Genomic DNA, 22187 nt, shown 5'->3' with positions numbered 1-22187 from the left:
ACTGACTGAAATATACGTAGTGTGAACGCAGCCTAAAGTGGTATTCCCATTTTAACTAATATGCCAGTATATTGACAGCTTGTTATCTAGGTTACAGACCTCCACTCTGGTCGAAAACAATGGCCAGGCTGGAAAAACGTTGAAAATATTTGAACAACGCTGTCAGTTTTTAAGGGAAAATGGAGGGAAAGTTGCAATATTTGAGCAAGCCCAAGTTGTGCAAGAATTTGTAGCTTGCCCTATGTTTTCCACAAAAAATAAAATGGGAATAAACCTTTTTACGTCTGGCTTTTTATGTTTTAGTAAGTACTTTTATTCACCATGAAATAATTCTGGAACATATTTCTTATAGCTCTATCTTGTGTCGTTGATTTTACTAGAATTGTATTACTCATAAAACTGGGTGCTACTGGGTGCTACCATATGGGGGCCTGTCCCTATAATAATCCAATCAGAGCTGACAGTGTCAGGCAGTGCAGGGACAGGCCCCCAGATAGAAACACTCAGTTGGTTATTGAGCCATACATGTCTAGTAAGAATAAGGATCAGCACATTATAGCACTATAAGAAAAGGTGATCCAGAATTGTGTTTCATGGGTGTTGCATGGACTTGCTAAAACAGACAGGTCAGGAGTGGTGACAGGTTCTCCTTAAAGGGTCAAAAAATGATCAAAAATGTGCTTAGTGATATATAGAAACATAGAAGATTGTCGGCAGAAAAAGACCACTGGGTCCATCTAGTCTGCCCTTTTAGTATTTTCCTTCTTATTTTCTTAGGATAGATATATGTTTATCCCAGGCGTGTTTATTCTGTTATTGTAGATTTACCAACCACATCTGGTGAAATTTGTTCCAAGTATCTACTACTCTGTCAGTAAAGTAATACTTTCTCACGTTGCTTCTGATCTTTCCCCCAACTAATCTCTGACTGTGTCCTCTTGTTCTTGACTTCAGTTTTTTACTAAAAACACTTCTCTCCAGAATCTGTTTATTTGTGTTACTAATACTATATTATTAAAGTACAGGGGGATGTACTAATACTGTCTTATTCTTAAACAGTGCAAACACAGTCTTTAAATGCGCCAGATGTATCACAGTGTCCTATGCTGTTTGATACATCTGTCTTATTTGTAGACCGTCCATTTAAAGTTTAGACCAACTATTAGCTGGGATTTTTTTATGCCAGAAACATGCCCATTACCCAATAAGTGTTGAATGTGTCTAAAAAAAATAAATGTGGCACAAGTCATGTAACAAATTACACTATAATTCCGGCACACATACAACATTACCACAGTTGCCCAATGTAAACAGACTTAAAAATACTGTAAGTACCTGATGGGCGGGCTGGCACAGGTTCCACCAGAGGTGTGTGCTTCTTAGTAAATCTTGCCAGTCTTAATAAATACCCACCTTTGTGTTCCTCCATAGAGGCGTCATGCATAATTCCCTGCCATGTGCAGTATGCCCTCTAAGGAAATTGTAACATTTGAAACCTACCCAAGGAGATCCAGCTGTTGACTAGTATCAACTTGCTCTATCATAATTCATAATTTGTTAAATGCTTAAAAAGAGCAATGATCCGTGCAATTTTCACAAGACTTTTGTTGTCAGTCCATGACAAATTAAGTCATTTCTACTATGTACACTACATGTCAATGAAACAAAGAACAGTTATAAGAAAATATTTTGTTTCTACATAGATTGCATATTTCTCAATTTACCAGTTTTAAATTAAACTGAAATATGAGCGGTATCAATATCTTCTCTTAATAATTTTTTTTTTTTCTTTACTTGCAGGGTATCAGACAAACTCACTCTTAAGCAAATGCCGCAAAACATATTCGAGATCAACAGTACAGACTCCAATGTTGTTTATGCAGAAAATGGTTCTTTACTGTCGCTTAGTCAGCTGGACTCTGCTTTTTCCCAGTTTAGGAAACAACTAGTTGATGTCACCCTACAACTTGGTGGGACTAACCCATTTCCTGCCGACCGTCCTAAAATGCCTCGTAGGCATATACTGCTGATGGCCACCACACGCACAGGCTCTTCTTTTATAGGTGAATTCTTTAACCAACAGGGAAATATCTTTTATTTGTTTGAACCTCTTTGGCACATTGAAAGAACGGTGTCGTTTGAATCTATTGGTGCCAATGCAGTTGGTTCAGCAATTGTTTACAGAGATGTTCTCCAGCAACTTCTCCTCTGTGATCTACATATCTTGGAGAACTTCATTTCACCACCTCCTGAAAACCACCTTACAAGGTTCTTATTCCGTAGAGGGTCAAGTAAGTCTTTATGTGAAGACCCAGTGTGTACTCCCTTTGTGAAAAAAGCCTTCGAAAAGTACCACTGCAAGAATCGCCGATGTGGGCCTCTAAATATGACATTGGCAATGCAAGCATGTTTGAGAAAAGATCATGTGGCTGTTAAAGCAGTACGTATCCGACAGCTGGAGTTCCTACGTACCCTTGTAGAAGATCCAAGACTTGATATGAGGATTATACAGTTAGTGCGTGACCCAAGGGCTGTACTGGCCTCTCGCATGGTGGCCTTCTCTGGAAAATATGAATCATGGAAAAAATGGGCCTTAGAGGGGGCAGCTCCTATACATGAGGATGAAGTCCAAAAACTAAGGGGGAACTGTGAGAGCATCCGTTTGTCTGCAGAACTGGGCTTGAGACAACCAGACTGGCTTAGAGGTCACTATATGCTCATAAGATATGAAGACATTGCTAGATTTCCTCTTGAAAAGGCCAAAGAAATGTATAGATTTGCTGGCATAACACTTACACCGCAAGTGGAGGAGTGGATCATCAAGAACACTCAAGCTTCCCAAGACAGTAATGGTATCTATTCTACACAAAAGAACTCCTCAGAACAGTTTGAGAAGTGGCGATTTAGCATACCATTTAAACTGGCCCAGGTAGTTCAGGATGTGTGTGAACCAGCAATGAAACTTTTTGGCTATAAGCTGGCTAATGACTTAGAGACTCTTACAAATCGATCCATCAGTTTGCTAGAAGATAAGGTTAATTTTTGGGTGACGTAGTGTTTTGTTATTTAAGTTATTTATGTATTATGTTAAGAACTCCCATTGAACTTAGTGCTTGAAACATGGGAGGCACATGGGAGAGGGCCAATTTGCACCTGCTGAGCCACAATGCGCCATCTTTTAAGCCTGTGTGCGTTTTCAGTATAGTGCTTCCTAAATTAGGAAGTCTTTCTTATTGAAATGTCAGTGGAAGAAGCTGAAGATGCCGATTACCCAGATTGGCTTTTAAGGTTGATAATTCCTGCTGATGTACAGAAACTGCCGACTTTTCCAGGTAAATGAATCTATGCCTGGAAAAAATATTTCTCTCTCCACAGCACAAGCTGTTTTCTGAAGCCGAGTCGAGGATTTTCTGCACTATAAGGCGTCCAAAGAGTTCAAAGACTCTGCAAAACGTAAACTTTTTCAGAATATACAGCACATAAATTATGAAGTCACATGTCCAGAGGATAAAAGCTTTACCATTTTGAAGGGCAAGCGACCTTTATGATGGTTATTTCCTTAAACGATAGGTTTATAATTTAGTGTTTTTTTTACATAGACAGTGGACTGTTGTACAAGTATTGCCGTCAGAGCAGACGTTTTCTTTATGACATTTAGAATATGAGAGACATTCTATTGCAATGTATCTATACAAGAACAAGCTTGCACACTCAGATCCTCACAAAAATTGAGAGTATTTATGATATATCTGGGCACTCCTTAACATTTCACACAAAGATTTCCAGCTTTACTAAGTGTCCTTTTCTTACAAAGCTTCAATACACTTGGCTGTGGCTTTGCATGTGAAATCAAATACTTCATTTCATAGGAAGTCGGTCTGTTTTTTCTTCTTTCGGTCGTGAGGTTGCACCACCTGTTTCTCACTCTAGCTTGTTCTAACACTCCATAAAGTGCAAGCAGACATCTCACCTGTTATCTCCGTTCAGCGAGGTTGGTAACGAGATAATGAATGCTTTTCAATAGGACTGCGTAATTCTCAGAGCAGAGTAGTGGGCAGCTGGTCTTGTCCAAACATTTATTTTTAGTTCAACATAGCAATTAGACTATAATTTAAGATCAATATGAAGGAGCTTTTTGTTAGTCCAGAGATATTGCGGCTTTCTCACTGGTATACAGCACAACTAGTATACAGTAGCCAATAGACAAGCACTGGAACCCATTCCAGTAATCAGTGTTTTTTTATTTTTTATAGATATTTCTTTTCTATCCCCCTAGTGATCTATTGCACAATATTTCTTCATTAAATTATTACACCAAAAACTGGACACTCAGGTTTGGTTGAATATGGTTACTAACAATCTCTTATTATTTGAAGGTTTCCCTGGGGTCCTATGATGTTTTTTTACACTGAGTGCTGGACACCAAGTGAGGCCATTTTCACGACTAGTCCTAATGTACTAAATGTGAATATGCAGTTTTTAATTCATCCAATACGCCATGATTATTTATCATGACTCTGACTATATGAGAAAAACTATTTTACAATAGAAGGGAACCATCGGTAATGCTGAGCTGGGATGGTTTCATGGCTGGTGCCTTGAGTAGACATACCTGGGCTTTACTGTAAGTTAAAATCAGAAGATTATTTATACCAATTAAGGAGTTTCAGGTCTGTGAAAGAAGCCATTTGTGCTATGGGTTTGTGTTGGTTAAAAGTGCACTTTATGTAAAAGGTTGATAATCTGTATATGTTATGTAATTGCCAGCATGTAGTGACATGCCGCCTTCTTCTAGGATTAGCCAAGTAAACGGCTTTAATAATGATGCTTTATTCCTTTAAGTAACATGGCAGAAAAATGTTCAGACATGACAATAATTTGTACTAACAAAGAACAGGTGCGTTGTACAAAAATCACGCTGTGCTGTTATAATACGCTGTTACTTTCACCATACATTCTTAAGGGCTTAAGGCCATGTTAAGATGCAGCAGATAATTTCTGCAGTGGATTTGCAACATATGTGATATATGGGGTTTGTATTGTGGATTTTGTCATGGCTAGGCTTTGATGATAGTTTGTTTTGTGCTGTATATAAAGGCTAAATTGTATATGATGACCAATCCTTGTGGTATATTATGTCACAGAAGAGTTATATGTTTAATATAAAAACTTTATGTAGTGTCTAAAATTGCACAAAATAATAATTTCTGAAAAGGTTTTACAGTATTCCATATGTCCTGTATAAATCGAGGAAGTCTTGCAATCTAGATGCCAGGAACCAGAGTGTTGATACACCCTCAATAACTTTTAGCCACACGTTCATTTGACCAAAAATTATCTCTCCCGGCTTCCTGACACATCCATGTGCTCTCTATAGGAAATAATGAGTAAGCCATGGCCAGACTGCCCTCAGGCCAGCTTGTCCATCTAAGAACAGCTTATCCCTTGTCAGTGAAGCATCAGGAGGCCATACACTTAGTAGATTACTTTACTATAAAGTGTGTTGGCACCTTAAGAATCAACAGCAACAGAATAAAATGTGCATGTATTATTACAGCTATGTAAGGCTATGTTCAGACAACGTAAGAGACCGGCCGTTCTGTGACCAAGCTGGGTTATGGAACAACCGGTCTCTGAAAAGATTATCCCTGCCGGATGATTTTTCGGGCCACAGAGTTCTGATGCGGGCGCATCCCTGCGTGCCTGCATCAGAACTTCCCACTGCACACTATGAAGCGAGTGTGCACTGACAGGGTTTTCTGCGGCCACTATTCACTGAATAGTGGCTGCAGAAAACTGACATATCAGTTGTTTGCGGTGCCGCTTGGGATCTTGGCCAGAGCGTATACTATGTGTATATGCTCCTGCTGGGATTCCATAGATGGGAAGGCAACCTATATTTTCGTATTAATCACGGCCGTTGGACAACGGCCCTGGTTTTATGAAAATATATGTTGTGTGAACATAGCCTAATAGTTATAAAACAGTATTAAAATAAATTTTGGATTACTGAACAATTTGCCTCCCCATCTACAAGCTAAAAACGGTTTACAGAATGTACAGTTTCATAGAACTGAAGCTATAGTGATAGATTCTGTCCAATAAATGACCCTTTATGTTATTTCCCAGTAAAGCCTTATTGAGGTCATTCCTGGCAGTTAGCAGGCCTCTGATTCAGAGAACTGTATATACATTCGGTTCAGATTCACACTTCACTACCTGCCATAAATTACTAGCAAGATGGGTTTTGCTACTTTTGGCTCATTATTGCGCTATAATGCCATCTGTGTACTCCTGACACCAAGACGTCCCTTAAGACCTCTGCAACTCTGAGTAAGGACAAGGTAGCATAGCACTGGTCTGTTTCTATGAATTACACAGTACTAAGGTGCAAAGCTTCGATTTTTATTTTCATTCACAGTGTTCTCAAAATCACGCTGTTATAGGAAGTCTACGGCATTCATAACACAGGTATAGTAACCTATACATTAATACCCTGTCCTCAAAAGCCCCAGACTACCAGGTACAGCTGGTTGTATGAAAACCTAGGCTTGTGTCAGACTGGAAAGATTCAGCGTAACATTTGTAAAGCATCACGTTACTTTCATCGACACCTAGTAATGAAAATAGTTCCAGAAATGGTCCTTATACACTCCACAAACATCGATTCTGGACCACCATTCATTGCTGTATGTCAGCTATCAGGTATGAGCTCAGAGTAGAAACACCTATCTGACTATAGGTTACCTTTGTCCAGAAACAAACTTATTGTATATGTTTTTCTACTGATATTAGTTACCTAATTCCTCTGTTTTAACAGGGGGGGGGGGGGGGGGCTTGGGATATTCCAGGACAGATCTATAGACTACGGTTCAGCTTACGTAGCTAGAAAATTGTATGAGGTCATATTTTATAAATAAATGTATAAGAAATAAAAAAGAATGCACCGCCCTTTCTTATGCTAGTGTAGTAGACCCTATTTCTGCGCAGTAGAATGGTATACCACACAAATGAGTCCTTTGAAATCCGTTCATGGGCTATCTGAATAAAACTAAACATGGCATTAGTCTTGTGAATAACCTAGTATGTACATTATGTGACCCTTTTATTTAGCAACAAGGTTATACAGCATGCATGGGATAAGTAAGTAGGAATATTCAAGGGATATTTACTTTTACACTGTGTATGTCAGACCGGGGTTCCTTGATCCACCGGAGGTATTGATTCTGAAAGTATGAATTGAACTATTGCTGTTGCCTGCAGGAATGTTTTTCTTCTATCAAATATTATTAGGCCATGTTCCCACTGCATACGTTTCGTAATAATCACGGCCGCTGTAACAACGGACGTGATTTCTACGAAACTTACGTAGTGCTGCCTTCTAAGGAATCCCGGCTGGAGTGTATACACAGACATGCACATTATACACACAGACAATCATGTTTACACTTTAAATGCACATATACAAATCACATCCATTTTATACCTGTATGCACATTACACAACACATATCCATATTACATGACTCAATTTTCTGTTCATAGCTTATGTCTAGACTTCTAACATAAAAGAAGCATAAGCCAGAAGAAGTAGGTGTCATTATTTCCCTGTTCCATTCAGGGACAATAGTGGAGGAGAGTCAGAGTACCGCAGGGAAAGGAAAAGAGTAGTCTGAATGACAAAAGAGAAAGAACAGCTGGGACAGAAGAGAGCAGCTAGGGAGCGGTAAAGGACATAAGAGAGCAGCTAGGGAGCGGTAAAGGACAGAAGAGAGCAGCTAGGGAGCGGTAAAGGACAGAAGAGAGCAGCTAGGCTTAGGAAAACAACAGTATAAAGCAAATAGAGAGGGGGTAAAGGACAGAAGAGAGCAGCAAGGGATGGGCAAACGATAGTAGAGAGCAGCTGGGATGGGTAACAGATGTAATAAAACAAATATGGAGGGGCAAAGAAGAGGGAATAAATATGGAAGACAAAGGACAGGACACATGTATATACTAATGTACTACTCTGTGTCACCCTCTCCTGTCAGTGACAATAACAGATTAGTCACGGTGCCGTGTTACAGCAAGGAGCTGGGATGTTGAAACATTGCAGGCATGGGGGAGACAGGATCTGCCATGGTCCTGCCAATGCTGCAGTACAGACAAAATAAAGACCATTTACAATTAGCTTGCTGGGTCTGCAGAAGGTTTAGGTTGGATCCACCTGGGTATCCTTGGTATCCTGTTTCCCCAGTGTACAGTCTGACACTGTGTGGGCGATGTTGTCTTATTGTTAATAAAGTTAACTGATAAAAGAACTGACAACTTTCTTTAGGTATTATCATTACTGTCTTTGAGGGTCTTATTAGTTAAAGTGATTTTTAACGGTGAACAATCATTTATCATTACCTGAAAGAGAGCAAATGAAGGAACGGCATGGAATTACAATGAACGATCAGCGAACAATTAACAATGATTTTGGTGTCAGCACCAAGTGAAAGATTAACAATTTCTCGGTGGCCATTTGATTGTTGTCTGCATTTACACTAAATTGCTTAAATTCAAATGATACAACGATAATTTGCACAATAATTGTCCCGTGTAGGAGTTGCTTTTACACAGACACTGACGTATGGCATAGGTAGTAATTCCATTTTGCTCCCCAATAAACTTTTATATACTGGTAGATACTGTTAGCTAAGTAAATATTAAGGATCATATGGTGTGTGTGTCGGGTCATATAACTGAATCCATGTTTATTTAATTACTGGGTGTCCAATGGGTGGTCCTATTCAGATATTAACAGTATTCGCTTTATAAGTGTATATACAGAAATAGCTATCAGTCAGTACCTAGAATCGCCAATGTATGAAATCATGAATCTTTTCCTTGAAAACTATATACAGTGAGTCCAAGAAGTATTTGATCCCTTGCTGATTTTCTTTGTTTGCCCACTAATAAAGACACTATCCTTCAGCACTTTTAATGGTAGATATATTCTAACATGGAGAGACAGAATATCAAGAAAAAAATCCAGAATATAATTTTAAAGAATATATTTTAATTAATTTGTATTTCAATGAGGAAAATAAGTATTAGATCCCTCTTGCCAAACACACTCAATACTTAGTGGCAAAGCCTTTGTTTGCAAGCACAGCGGTGAGACGTTTGTTGTAGTTCACCACAAGTTTAGCGCCCACTCTTCTTTGCAGATTCTCTCTAAATCATGAAGGTTGGTGGGCTGTCGCTTGGCAACTCTGACCTTCAGCTCCCTCCATAGATTTTCCATCGGATTGAGGTCTGGCGACTGGCTGGGCCACTCCATGACCTTAATGTGATTTTTCTTGAGCCAATCCTTTGTTGCCTTTGCTGTATGTGTAGGGTCGTTATCATGTTGGAAGACCCAACCATGGCCCATTTTCAGAACCCTGGCAGAGGGGAGGAGGTTGTCCCTCAGGATTGTGCGGTACATGGCTCCATCCATCTTCCCAGTGATGCGGTGAAGTAGCCCTGTACCCTTGGCAGAGAAACACCCCCAAAACATTATGCTTCCACCTCCATGCTTGACGGTGGGCACAGTGTTCTTGGGGTCATAGGCAGCATTTTTCTTCCTCCACACATGGCGGGTGGAGTTGAGGCCAAAAAGTTCAATTTTGGTCTCATCTGACCACAAAACCTTCTCCCAATAACTTGGTTCATCTTTCAAATGCTCATTGGCATACTTGAGGCGCGCCTCCACATGTGCTCTCTTCAGCAGGGGCACCTTTCGGGCACTGCAGGATGTGAATCCATTGTTGCGCAAAGTGTTGCCAATTGTTTCCTTGCAAACTGTGGTCCCAGCTGCCTTCAGGTCATTTGCTAACTCCTGCCGAGTGGTTGCAGGACGATTTCTGACTGTTCTCAGCATCATTGCCACCCCACCAGGCGAAATCTTCTTTGGAGCACCGGGCCGAGGTCTGTTGATTGTCATGTTATACTCTTTAAACTTTCTGATAATTGCACCAATAGTTTTTACTTTCACATCCAACACCTTACTAATCTTTTTGTAGCCCATTCCAGCTTTGTGAAGGTCAACAATTCTGACTCTGAGGTCCTGTGACAGCTCTTTGGTTTTATCCATGTTGGAGACTTGAAATCTGTGTGATCTGTCTGATTCTGTGGACAGTTGTTTTTCACACAAGTGATTAGTGAGAACAGGCGGCTTCAGGTCAGGTAACAAGTTGATTGGGAGTGTCTAACTGGTCTGTAAAAGCCAGAACTGCTAATGAATACTAAGGGATCAAATACTTATTTCACTCCATGAAATACAAATCAATTAATATATATTCCTTAGATTTATTTTCTGGATTTTCTTTTTAATATTCTGTCTCTCCATGTAAGAATACATCTACCATTAAAAGTATAGAATGATCATGTCTTTATTAGTGGGCAAACAAAGAAAATCAGCAAGGGATCAAATACTTCTTGGACTCACTGTATCATTCTGCTTGGCTATTCCTCCTTTACATACTGCCTACAAATCAGACAGCATTATCTATGTGACAAAGTGTTACTGTCATCCTCAGACATGTCAGGTCAGGTCTGTCTGCTGAAATATAGCAGGGGAAGTGCAGTTCAGCAAACAACTCAGATTTGGTTAACAGTCAGGGAGTGAAGGGTGCTGCAGCACACTCCTCTAGGCTTTATCTCCGGATCACAGCAGGTCTTAGGAGCGAGACCTGATGTGACCTGCAAATGAGACCTGATTCATTTTTTCAGAACATTTTCCACCTGAACATATCTAGGATTACCACCTCTCAAAAATGATCCAATGTAAAGGGAACATTCCTGATAAGTAGATGTTGAAAAATGTTGCTGCAAAATATCAGTTATATGTTATCCTTGGCTATAGCAGTAGATTAGGATGAGAAATTAACCATTGGCCAGTTAAAATATAATGAGTAAAACATTTCTAACTCATTGGACTTTCAATCCACCATTCTAAAAGAAGACAACGCTAATCAATTTCTGTTTGATGACTTGTGTTTCTGAAGATGCTATCAGACTCCCATAATAGTTGTTGAAGTGCATTTTTAACCAACACAAAGTAATAGATATGATGAAGAGCTTGTAACTTGTCAAACATGGCAATTAACTTGCACTAGATCTACTAGGTTTATCATATATATATATATATATATATATATATATATATATATATATATTCTCTTCTTTTAATGAAGTGCAATTAGACATTTTCCATGTTAACTTTGCAGGTGATTTGCTTCATCTTAAAAGCATCCAGTTTTCGGTTTATATTTTATATTGTCTTAACTATTTGTTTTACAAAAAAAAATGTTACAATTTCCAAGTAATTTTATTTATTTATTTTATTGAAAGGGGGAAACAAAAATATTTTATTTTGCAAGAATTGAGCTGTACCAAAAATTTAAAAATAAAAAACTAAATTAACAAAAGTAAATGTGCTTGTCTTCTTTATTTATTACAGGCAATTTCCCATTAGGGTGGTAGACAAGAGTGACAAAAGATTGAAATGCCCTAATTAGTAAAGGACTCATGTACACATCACTGTAATATAGATCCGGGAGAATTATGCCACAATCAGGGTTTTATGTCCGTAATATACATGGTGTGTGTCACCAGTCAGTGATTCCATGAAAACATCTATTACGTCATATATGTATAATAGATGTATAATAATGTAATATAATATATTATACATCTATAAGTCATGCAGACAGTTTAGCTAATCACATTCTTTTAAAAACCTCTACATGCCTCTATTCAGAGAGAGATATAGTATGAGCCCAGTTAGGCTATTTGTGCCATTTTACAGATTCAGGCCATGTTCACACACAGTATTTTTTTTTTTAAATAAATAATGTCAGTTGTTGCAGATTGCAACACTGGCCGCTATTTATTGAAAGTGTGAAATGACATTATTTTCTATGGAACAACGGCCGCAGTGTAGACACTTTGATCTATGCAGCCACACAGAAAACTCACATGTCTATTTTGTACGGGCGCTATACAGTGAACAGCGGCCGCGCACATTAGACTCTGCACATAATGTTAAGTATGGCTCCAAGAGCGTCGGCACACCCAAAAGTGCCCGCATTCCAATTAACATGAAGTGATGTTCACCTGGTCGGTACTCCAGTGAATATCACAGATAGTGGCCATCCTTATGGGATAGATTCCGCTGGTCTGCCTGGTTTCCAAGAGCTTTGCCATTTTATAAATATGGAAATGGCGTTCCTCCAGTTTACCGATATGTGTGATAGGAGCCTTCTCTCTAACCTCAGTCCTGTATTCCTTTTCACATCTGGCCTGGCTCTGTGGCCTGAACTTGATGCAGCCAGCAGTTCTCCTCAAACATTCACAGTCTGTCTCTTCTACACCCAGCTCTGAATATTCTATTAAGAAATGTCTAGTACAGAGCAGAAGTCATTGTTAGCTAATGTTATGTTGCCATGGTCCTGATGCAGCAAAGCATCAATAGTCACCAACACAACGACCTAGAAATATAGGGGGAGATTTATCAAAGATGGTGTAAATTAAAAATGGCTCAGTTGCCCCTAGCAACCAATCAGATTCCACCTTTGATTTTCCAAACTGTCTGTGAGGAATGAAAAGTGGAATCTTATTGGTTGCTAGGGGCAACTGAGCCAGTTTCACTTTACAACATCTTTAATAAATCTCCCCCATAGTTTGTAAACCTGACAAAAGACATCCATCTAGTTTAACCTATTATCTTGCAATGTTCATCCAGAGGAAGGGAATAAACCCACACAGAAGCCGTTCTTCTGACCTTAGTTAAACAAATAAAAAATTTTTGAATTCAATTCTCAAAACCAAAAAAATTTATGAACCAATGCCCCCTTCTCCAGAATCTAGTACCTATAACTTGTATTGTTATTACACTACATGAACTGTAGAGAGTTCATTGTGACAACTTTCTTTGGCAGATAGTCCCATAGTCGCTGTGCCCTAACAGTAAAGAATGTCCAGTTATGTAGAAACCTTCTTTTCTCTTAATATAGAGGATACCCTATTGTTATAGCTATAGTCTTGAATGTAAATGAATCATGGTATAGATGTCATTATTACTCTTTCATATATTCATACATAGATTGCCATGCTATCTCTTTTCTAACTAAACAACCCTGATGTTGATATTCTTCCTAGATCTCATCACCCCACCCATTTATTACTTTAATATCTGTTCAAGTTCCGTTATAGCTTTTTTGGGCACTGTTGCCTAAAACTATACAAAGTATGCTATGTGTGCTCTGACTAGTGATTTGTACAATAGTAAAACTATAGTCTTGCCTTGTGTATCTATGCCCCTTTTGATGCACCCCATATTCTTATCGCCTTGGCAGCAGTTGCACGACACCGGTTTCTATAGTTAGATTTCCTGTTAAATAAAATTTCTGCCATTTTCCATGTCAGTTTTTTTCCAGTATTTTCCTATTGAGTATTTATTTTTCCCTTTCCATATGCATGGTTCACTGTTCTTCATTTTTTTTTTTTTTTGAGGAATGTTGTATTTGATTTGTGCTAGACATAATGGGTCCAGTGTTTCCAAAGGTTTCTCCATTCTGATTCATCTATCCATAGAATGTTGTAAGTAACAGATTAATCATTATTGAACTTTATTTCCTTTCTAGTAGTCACACTTGGCTTTAAACATATTTTCTGAGCGGCAATGCCCGGGAAATATTAGGAATGATACTGATAAGTATTAATTAGAATTATTGTTATAGTATTCGCTTATACGTGGAGTCATCAAGTGGAATAGACTTTCCTCAGTATACGTAGCAATATGAAACTGCTTTTAGCTGAAATGTTAACCTGTCCAGTATACAATGTAATACATTTCAAGGCTGGACATTAAGAATAACATGACTTAATTGAGTAGTCAATTAAAAATACTCAAATTTCTTCCAAAAACAACCTTTTACAGAGTCAATGGATGTCTGTTTCCATAAATCAAAGGAAGCTTGTTCTGAGCTTCAGAAAAGGATATTTGCTGTCTCACAAAACATTTAGTAAGAACACAACAAGTGTCATGGAAAAATCAAGTCTAGCACCACGGTCCTAGTTACAGTTGAATTTTTTTTTTATTAGATGATTTAATGTCATAACAAATAGATTTAAAAAGTGGAAAAAAACAACCAAGCTGTCAGAATTCTTTTTTTATTCTCATAGCATAGGCTTGTCAGTCTATTATATTGCCCCTTCTGCAAGCAGCATATAGAGGAGGTTTTGAAAAATGACATATATTCATCATAACAGTGAATGCAGACAAACATTGTAGTTTCTTCTTTAATACATACCTAGTGAGATGACACTCATGAGTGCTGCTGTGTTGACTTTTAACATACTGTTATTTACATGGTATATTATATTATTTCAGGGGAATATAATGAATAAACACTTATTTGTTCACACATTCACAAAGATGAACAGTTTTCAAACAGACTGTAACTACAAGCAGTATAACTGGTAATTCCCACATCATCACATGGTATCGCAGCAGTTTAACCACAATACCACATGGCCATTAACAATCAGACTTGAAATATATGGTATCACAATACCTAGATACACAAAGGTCTTCAGAAAGAAGAGTTTAGTTATATCTGTCTGAAAATACATTTTTAAAAATTCCAAACAATCTGACAACATTCCACAAGAACCCTAAGAACACAAGAATGTCTTCACAGCCCCCACAGGTAGCATTTGTTACTATTAATGTCTACATGATAGGCCTACAAAGGAGAAATCTTAAGAGGGTTGGCCTATCACCACTCCATTCATTGTCTATGGAAACTGCCAGAGATAGATGAGTGCTGTAGTCAACTGTCTCTGGCCAGCCCTACACAGGAGCAAATTTATTAAGAGGCCAGTCCAAAGATGCAGTGAAAGGAGACAACCACCCTGAGATCTGTGGGAACTATGGGTAAAAATTTGGGGCTTGCACCTCAAATGCCTGGTGCTAGTTCAGTCTGTTGGGAGATTTGGTGCCCTGCAGGCTCCAGATGGTAGCCACAGAAGATGCATGTTTCATATCCCAGGCTTAGAGATTGTGGTTCCTCAATTGTTGAAGATTTATATGTTAATATTTAGGCTAGGTTCACACTATGTATCTGTGTGGCTGTATTGCGGGCGGTAAATCATCGGCCGTATTTTTCCAGTTCATGCGTACGCTGGAAAGTAAACCATATACGGCTGCACAGTGCACACTATGTATGAGCCTACAGCCCGATCGTAAACGGACCCGTAAAAAATGAACAGGACCATTGTTTGCGGCTGGAACTGTGCAAATTCACGGCCGTGGATTGACAGGCCGTCCGTACGGAGTACTTCAAAAATAGCCAACAATAATGCTGAATGCCGATGCCTCTAATAGTTGATATATTAAATTAATAAAACACATTTTGTTTGTAATAAAGTCCCTTTCGTTGTTCAATAATTTAATTCTAATGAATCCATCATTGTGCAATTAAATATACTGTTAAAATAAATATATATATAAATAAATGTATATTTATATATATATATTTATTTTTTTGACAGTATATTTAATTGCACAATGATGGATTCGTTAGAATTAAATTATTGAACAACGAAACTGATTTTATTACAACGAAAATGTGTTTTATTAATTAAATATTAATTAGTACAGGAAGCTCCATTAAGCCGTTAATTCCTATTCCCGGTAATAGAGCATTCTGTACTAATCATCACTTTACTTTAATGAAAACATCAAATGTTTCTTCTAATTATGTTATGACAATAGCATTATTAAAAGAAACATTTTGAATTATATGTGCGCTCAGCTGATTGGCTGATCGGCTGAGCGCACATATAAAGTGCCAGTCCGCAGTACAGTGACTTCATTGTGCTGCGGATCAGCGAAGAGGCAACATCGGGGTGAGTATAGAGCTCTCCCCACCCCCTCCCCAGCACTGCACCCATCCCAGTAAGGAAGGGGGGTCACTTAACCCCTTCCTTGCTGGAATGGGTGCAGTCTGACATCAGTCTGGCCCCCAAGGGGTTAAGGGGGATGCAATACATCCTCCCTTAACCCGTTGGGGGCCAGACTGTAAGCAGCGATCTGTAAAGATGCTGCATACTGTAAGGTGCACAACACCGCTCACAATGATGGGTGTTGTGCTCCTGTTTGTGTGTTTTTTGTGTGTTTCTCCCTTTTTGTTTTTCAGATATCGGTATCCTGTGGATTACGTCGGATTCAGTGGACTACATCGAAGACCAGCGGTTGTTTGGTGTTTTTTTTAATAAAATGGTCAATGAGGGGTGTGGGGGTGTTTTTATTTGAATAAAAAAAAAATTTCACTTGTGTGTTGTCTTTATTTTTTACTTTATAGACTTAGTAGTGGAACCTGTCTAATAGATGGAATCCATTACTAAGTCGGGGCCTAGTGTTAGCTGGTATAAAATGGCTAACACTAACCCCCCATTATTACCCCAGTACCCAATGCCACCAGGGGTACTGGGAAGAGCCGGGTGCCAGTGGTCCCGGAGCATCAAAATTGGCGCTCCTGGACTGGGCGGCAGCAGGCTGGTAAGATTTAGGCTGGGGAGGGCCTAAACCAATGGCCTGCTGTCGCTTGGTTTTTAACCTGGCTGGTTATAAAAATAGGGGGGACCCTATGCGTTTTTTTTTTTATTATTTATTTTAAAAAAAAACGTATAGGGTCCCCCCTATTTTTATAACCAGCCGGGTTAAAAACCAAGCGACAGCAGCCTGGTAACACCAGGGTGGGAAGAGCCATTGGTTTAGGCCCTCCCCAGCCTAAATCTTACCAGCCTGCTGCCGCTCAGTCCAGGAGCGCCAATTTTGATGCTCCGGGACCACTGGCACCCGGCTCTTCCCAGTACCCCTGGTGACATTGGGTACTGGGGTAATAACGGGGGGTTAGTGTTAGCCATTTTATACCAGCTAACACTAGGCCCCGGCTTAGTAATGGATTCCGTCTATTAGACGGCTTCCACTACTAAGTCTATAAAGTAAAGAAATAAAGACAACACACAAGTGAATTTTTTTTTATTCAAATAAAAACACCCCCACACCCCTCATTGACCATTTTATTAAAAAAAAAAAAAAAAAAACAACCGCTGGTCATCGTCGTAGTCCACCGAATCCGACGTAATCCACAGGATACCGATATCTGAAAAACAAAAAGGGAGAAACACAGTCTGGCCCCCAAGGGGTTAAGGGAGGATGTATTGCATCCCCCTTAACCCCTTGGGGGCCAGACTGATGTCAGACTGCACTCATCCCAGCAAAGAAGGGGTTAAGTGACCCCCCTTCCTTACTGGGATGGGTGCAGTTCTGGGGAGGGGGTGGGGAGAGCTCTATACTCACCCCGATGTGTCCTCTTCGCTGGTCTGCAGCACAATGAAGTCACTGTACTGCGGACCGGCTCTTTATATGTGCGCTCAGCCGATCAGCCAATCAGCTGAGCGCACATATAATTCAAAATGTTTCTTTTAATAATGCTTTTGTGATAACATAATTAGAAGAAACATTTGATGTTTTAATTAAAGTAAAGTGTTGATTAGTACAGAATGCTCTATTACCGGGAATATAAATTAACGGCTTAATGAAGCTTCCTGTACTAATTAATATTTAATTAATAAAACACATTTTCGTTGTAATAAAATCAGTTTCGTTGTTCAATAATTTAATTTAAACGAATCCATCATTGTGCAATTAAATATACTGTCAAAAAATAAATATATATATAAATATACATTTATTTATATATATATATATATATATATATATATATATATATATATATATTTATTTTAACAGTATTTTTAATTGCAAAATGATGGATTCGTTTAAATTTAATTATTGAACAACGAAAGGGACTTTATTACAACGAAAATGTGTTTTATTAATTAAATATATTAACCATGAGAGGCATCTGCATTACTGCAGAGGATCGCAAAACCCCGGTAATAGCGATTCATGTAAACTGTTTCCCTGCTTTCCCAGATGCATCCAGAGGTGTTTGCATCACTTTCTAAAGATTTTATTTGTTATTTTTAGTTGAACCAGATTTCCAAGTAAATGACCGTATGTTTTTAGCCGCATGTCTATTTTTTCCCACGGCCGTAGTTTCAGCCGCACATTTCCAGCCGCATAAAAAATACAGCCGCGCAGATACATAGTGTGAACATAGCCGGAAGCCAGGTTCAGACTATGTAAGTGTGCGGCTGTATTTGCGGCTGTAATTGTGCGGTCGTATTTTTGGTGGTTCATGCGTACGCTGGAAAGTATAGGATATACGGCTGCACAGTGCACACTATGTATGAATCTACGGCCCGATCGTAAACGGACCCGTAAAAAAATGAACAAGACCATTGTTTGCGGCTGGACATGCGGCCGAGGATTGACAGGCGGTCCGTACGGAGTACTTCAAAAATAGCCGGCAATGATGCCGAATGCCGATGCCTCTAATAGTTAATATATTAAATTAATAAAACACATTTTCTTTGTAATAAAGTCCCTTTCGTTGTTCAATAATTTAATTCTAACGAATCCATCATTTTGCAATTAAATATACTGTTAAAATAAATATATATATAAATAAATGTATATTTATATATATATTTATTTTTTGACAGTATATTTAATTGCACAAAGATGGATTCGTTAGAATTAAGTTATTGAACAACGAAACTGAATTTATTTCATCGAAAATGTGTTTTATTAATTAAATATTAATTAGTACAGGTAGCTCCATAAGCCGTTTATTCATATTGCCGGCAAAAGAGCATTCTGTACTAATCATCACTTTACTTTAATGAAAACATCAAATGTTTCTTCTAATTATGTTATCACAATAGCATTATTAGAAGAAACATTTAGAATTATATGTGCGCTCAGCTGATTGGCTGATCGGCTCAGCGCACATATAATTAGCGGGTCCGCAGCACAGTGACTTCATTGTGCTGCGGACCAGCGAAGAGGACACATCGGGGTGAGTATAGAGCTCTCCCCACCCCCTACCCAGCACTGCACCCCTCCCAGCAAGGAAGGGGGGGTCAGTTAACCCCTTCCTTGCTGGGATGGGTGCAGTCTGACATCAGTCTGGCCCCCAAGGGGTTAAGGGGGATGCAATACATCCTCCCTTAACCCCTTGGGGGCCAGACTGTAAGCAGCGATCTGTAAAGATGCTGCATACTGTAAGGAGCACAACACCGCTCACAATGATGGGTGTTGTGCTCCTGTTTGTGTGTTTTTTGTGTGTTTCTCCCTTTTTGTTTTTCAGATATCGGTATCCTGTGGATTACGTCGGATTCGGTGGACTACGTCGATGACCAGCGGTTGTTTTTTTTTTTTTTTAATAAAATGGTCAATGAGGGGTGTGGGGGTGTTATTATTTGAATTAAAAAAAATTTCACTTGTGTGTTGTCTTTATTTCTTCACTTTATAGACTTAGTAGTGGAAGCCGTCTAATAGACGGAATCCATTACTAAGTCGGGGCCTAGTGTTAGCTGGTATAAAATGGCTAACACTAACCCCCCGTTATTACCCCAGTACCCAATGCCACCAGGGGTACTGGGAAGAGCCGGGTGCCAGTGGTCCCGGAGCGTCAAAATTGGCACTCCCGGACTGGGGCGGCAGCAGGCTGGTAAGATTTAGGCTGGGGAGGGCCTAAACCAATGGCTCTTCCCACCCTGGTGTTACCAGGCTGCTGTCGTTTGGTTTTTAACCCGGCTGGTTATAAAAATAGGGGGGACCCTATGCGTTTTTTTTTAATGATTTATTTATTTATTTAAAAAAAAAACGCATAGGGTCCCCCCTATTTTTATAACCAGCCGGGTTAAAAACCAAACGACAGCAGCCTGGTAACACCAGGGTGGGAAGAGCCATTGGTTTAGGCCCTCCCCAGCCTAAATCTTACCAGCCTGCTGCCGCCCGGTCCAGGAGCGCCAATTTTGACGCTCCGGGACCACTGACACCCGGCTCTTCCCAGTACCTCTGGTGGCATTGGGTACTGGGGAAATAATAGGGGGTTAGTGTTAGCCATTTTATACCAGCTAACACTAGGCCCCAACTTAGTAATGGATTCCGTCTATTAGACGGCTTCCACTACTAAGTCTATAAAGTAAAGAAATATAGACAAGACACAAGTTAAAAAAAATTTTTATTCAAATAAAAACACCCCCACACCCCTCATTGACCATTTTATTAAAAAATAAATAAAAAAACGCTGGTCATCGACGTAGTCCAAGGAATCCGACGTAATCCCCAGGATACCGATATCTGAAAAACAAAAAGGGAGAAACACACAAAAAACACACAAACAGGAGCACAACACCCATCATTGTGAGCGGTGTTGTGCTCCTTACAGTATGCAGCATCTTTACAGATCGCTGCTTACAGTCTGGCCCCCAAGGGGTTAAGGGAGGATGTATTGCATCCCCCTTAACCCCTTGGGGGCCAGACTGATGTCAGACTGCACTCATCCCAGCAAAAAAGGGGTTAAGTGACCCCCCTTCCTTACTGGGATGGGTGCAGTTCTGGGGAGGGGGTGGGGAGAGCTCTATACTCACCCTGATGTGTCCTCTTCGCTGGTCCGCAGCACAATGAAGTCACTGTACTGCGGACCGGCTCTTTATATGTGCGCTCAGCCGATCAGCCAATTAGCTGAGCGCACATATAATTCAAAATGTTTCTTCTAATAATGCTATTGTGATAACATAATTAGAAGAAACATGTGATGTTTTAATTAAAGTAAAGTGTTGATTAGTACAGAATGCTCTATTACCGGGAATATGAATTAACGGCTTATGGAGCTTCCTGTACTAATTAATATTTAATTAATAAAACACATTTTCGTTGTAATAAAATCAGTTTCGTTGTTCAATAATTTAATTTAAACGAATCCATCATTGTGCAATTAAATATACTGTCAAAAAATAAATATACATTTATATATATATATATTTATTTTAACAGTATATTTAATTGCAAAATGATGGATTCGTTTAAATTTAATTATTGAACAACGAAAGGGACTTTATTACAACGAAAATGTGTTTTATTATTTTAATAGATTAACCATGAGAGACATCGGCATTAGTGCAGAGGATCGCAAACCCCGGTAATAGCAATTCATGTAAACTGTGTTCCCTGCTTTCCCAGATGCATCCAGAGGTGTATGGACCAAATGACCGTATGTTTTGAGCCGCATGTCTATTTTTTCCCACGGCCGTAGTTTCATCCGCACATTTACAGCCGCATAAAAAATACAGCCGCACAGTTACATAGTGTGAACCTAGCCTTAAAGTGTACCTATCATTATAACTTTCAAAGTCTAAATTAACAGTAGATGTGATATAAAGCAAGTTTGCAATGTACATTCATTTTTTTTTAGTTATCATGAAGAACACGGCACTTCCTGTTTTCTGACTCTTTTTTTTCTCAAAGCGTCAGAAAACAGAAAGTTCTGTGTTTCCCAGGCCATCTGAGCGCTCACAGAGAAGGCAGTCATGTGATTGATGGACACATTGACCCTTGCCTCTTGGCTGGAATTACTGTGTTTAGTCTTTTAACCAGCACAAGTCAGAAAATCTGCCTTCAGAGGCTGGACCTTGATTTCTGGTAAGTATAGCTTTGATTTACCACATGATAACAAAAAAAAAATATGAATGTATATTGTAAACTTGCTTTATTTCACATCTACTGTTGATTTAGATTTTGAAAGTTATAACGACAGTGACACTTTAACCCTTTGAGGACCAGGCCCAAAATGTCCCAGTGGACCGCACAAATTTTGATCTTAGTGTTTTCAATTTTCCCTCCTTCCCTTCTAAGAGCTCTAGCACTTTCAGTTTTCTATCTACAAGCCATGTAAGAGCTTGTTTTTTACAGGAATAGTTGTACTTTGTAATGGCGTCTTTCATTTTACCATAACATGTATGACAGAATCCCAAATATATTATTTACGAAGATATAAATAGGTGAATTCGTAAAAAAAGAATGCAATATGGTAACGTTTGGGGGGTTCCTGTGTCTACGTAATGCACTATACGGTAAAAGTGACATGATACTATTACTCTATAGGTCAGTCCGAACACAACCAGATGCAGGTTACACAGATTCTCTAATGTTATATATATATTTTTTTAAATGAAATCCATTTTTAATTATTA

The 22187-nt window shown here is 39.0% G+C and overlaps 1 protein-coding gene across 3 annotated transcripts in view; it reads left to right on the top strand.

Moving 5' to 3' along the window:
- Nucleotides 1-3779, top strand: part of CHST3 (carbohydrate sulfotransferase 3) — a 90373-nt gene extending 86594 nt beyond the window's left edge. For all 3 annotated transcript variants that reach the window (XM_069980622.1, XM_069980621.1, XM_069980625.1), the window contains one exon: nucleotides 1801-3779. In XM_069980622.1, the coding sequence (XP_069836723.1) occupies nucleotides 1801-3055 (1255 nt within the window). In that variant the 3' untranslated portion in view covers nucleotides 3056-3779. The remainder of the gene's footprint in view (nucleotides 1-1800) is intronic.
- The last annotated feature ends 18408 nt before the right edge of the window (nucleotides 3780-22187 follow it).

This window comes from Dendropsophus ebraccatus, chromosome 8 (assembly GCF_027789765.1).
Source record: "Dendropsophus ebraccatus isolate aDenEbr1 chromosome 8, aDenEbr1.pat, whole genome shotgun sequence".
Classification (NCBI taxonomy): domain Eukaryota; kingdom Metazoa; phylum Chordata; class Amphibia; order Anura; family Hylidae; genus Dendropsophus; species Dendropsophus ebraccatus.
The sequence above is the reverse complement of the archived record's forward strand: the minus strand, read 5'-3'. Positions and strand labels throughout refer to the sequence as shown.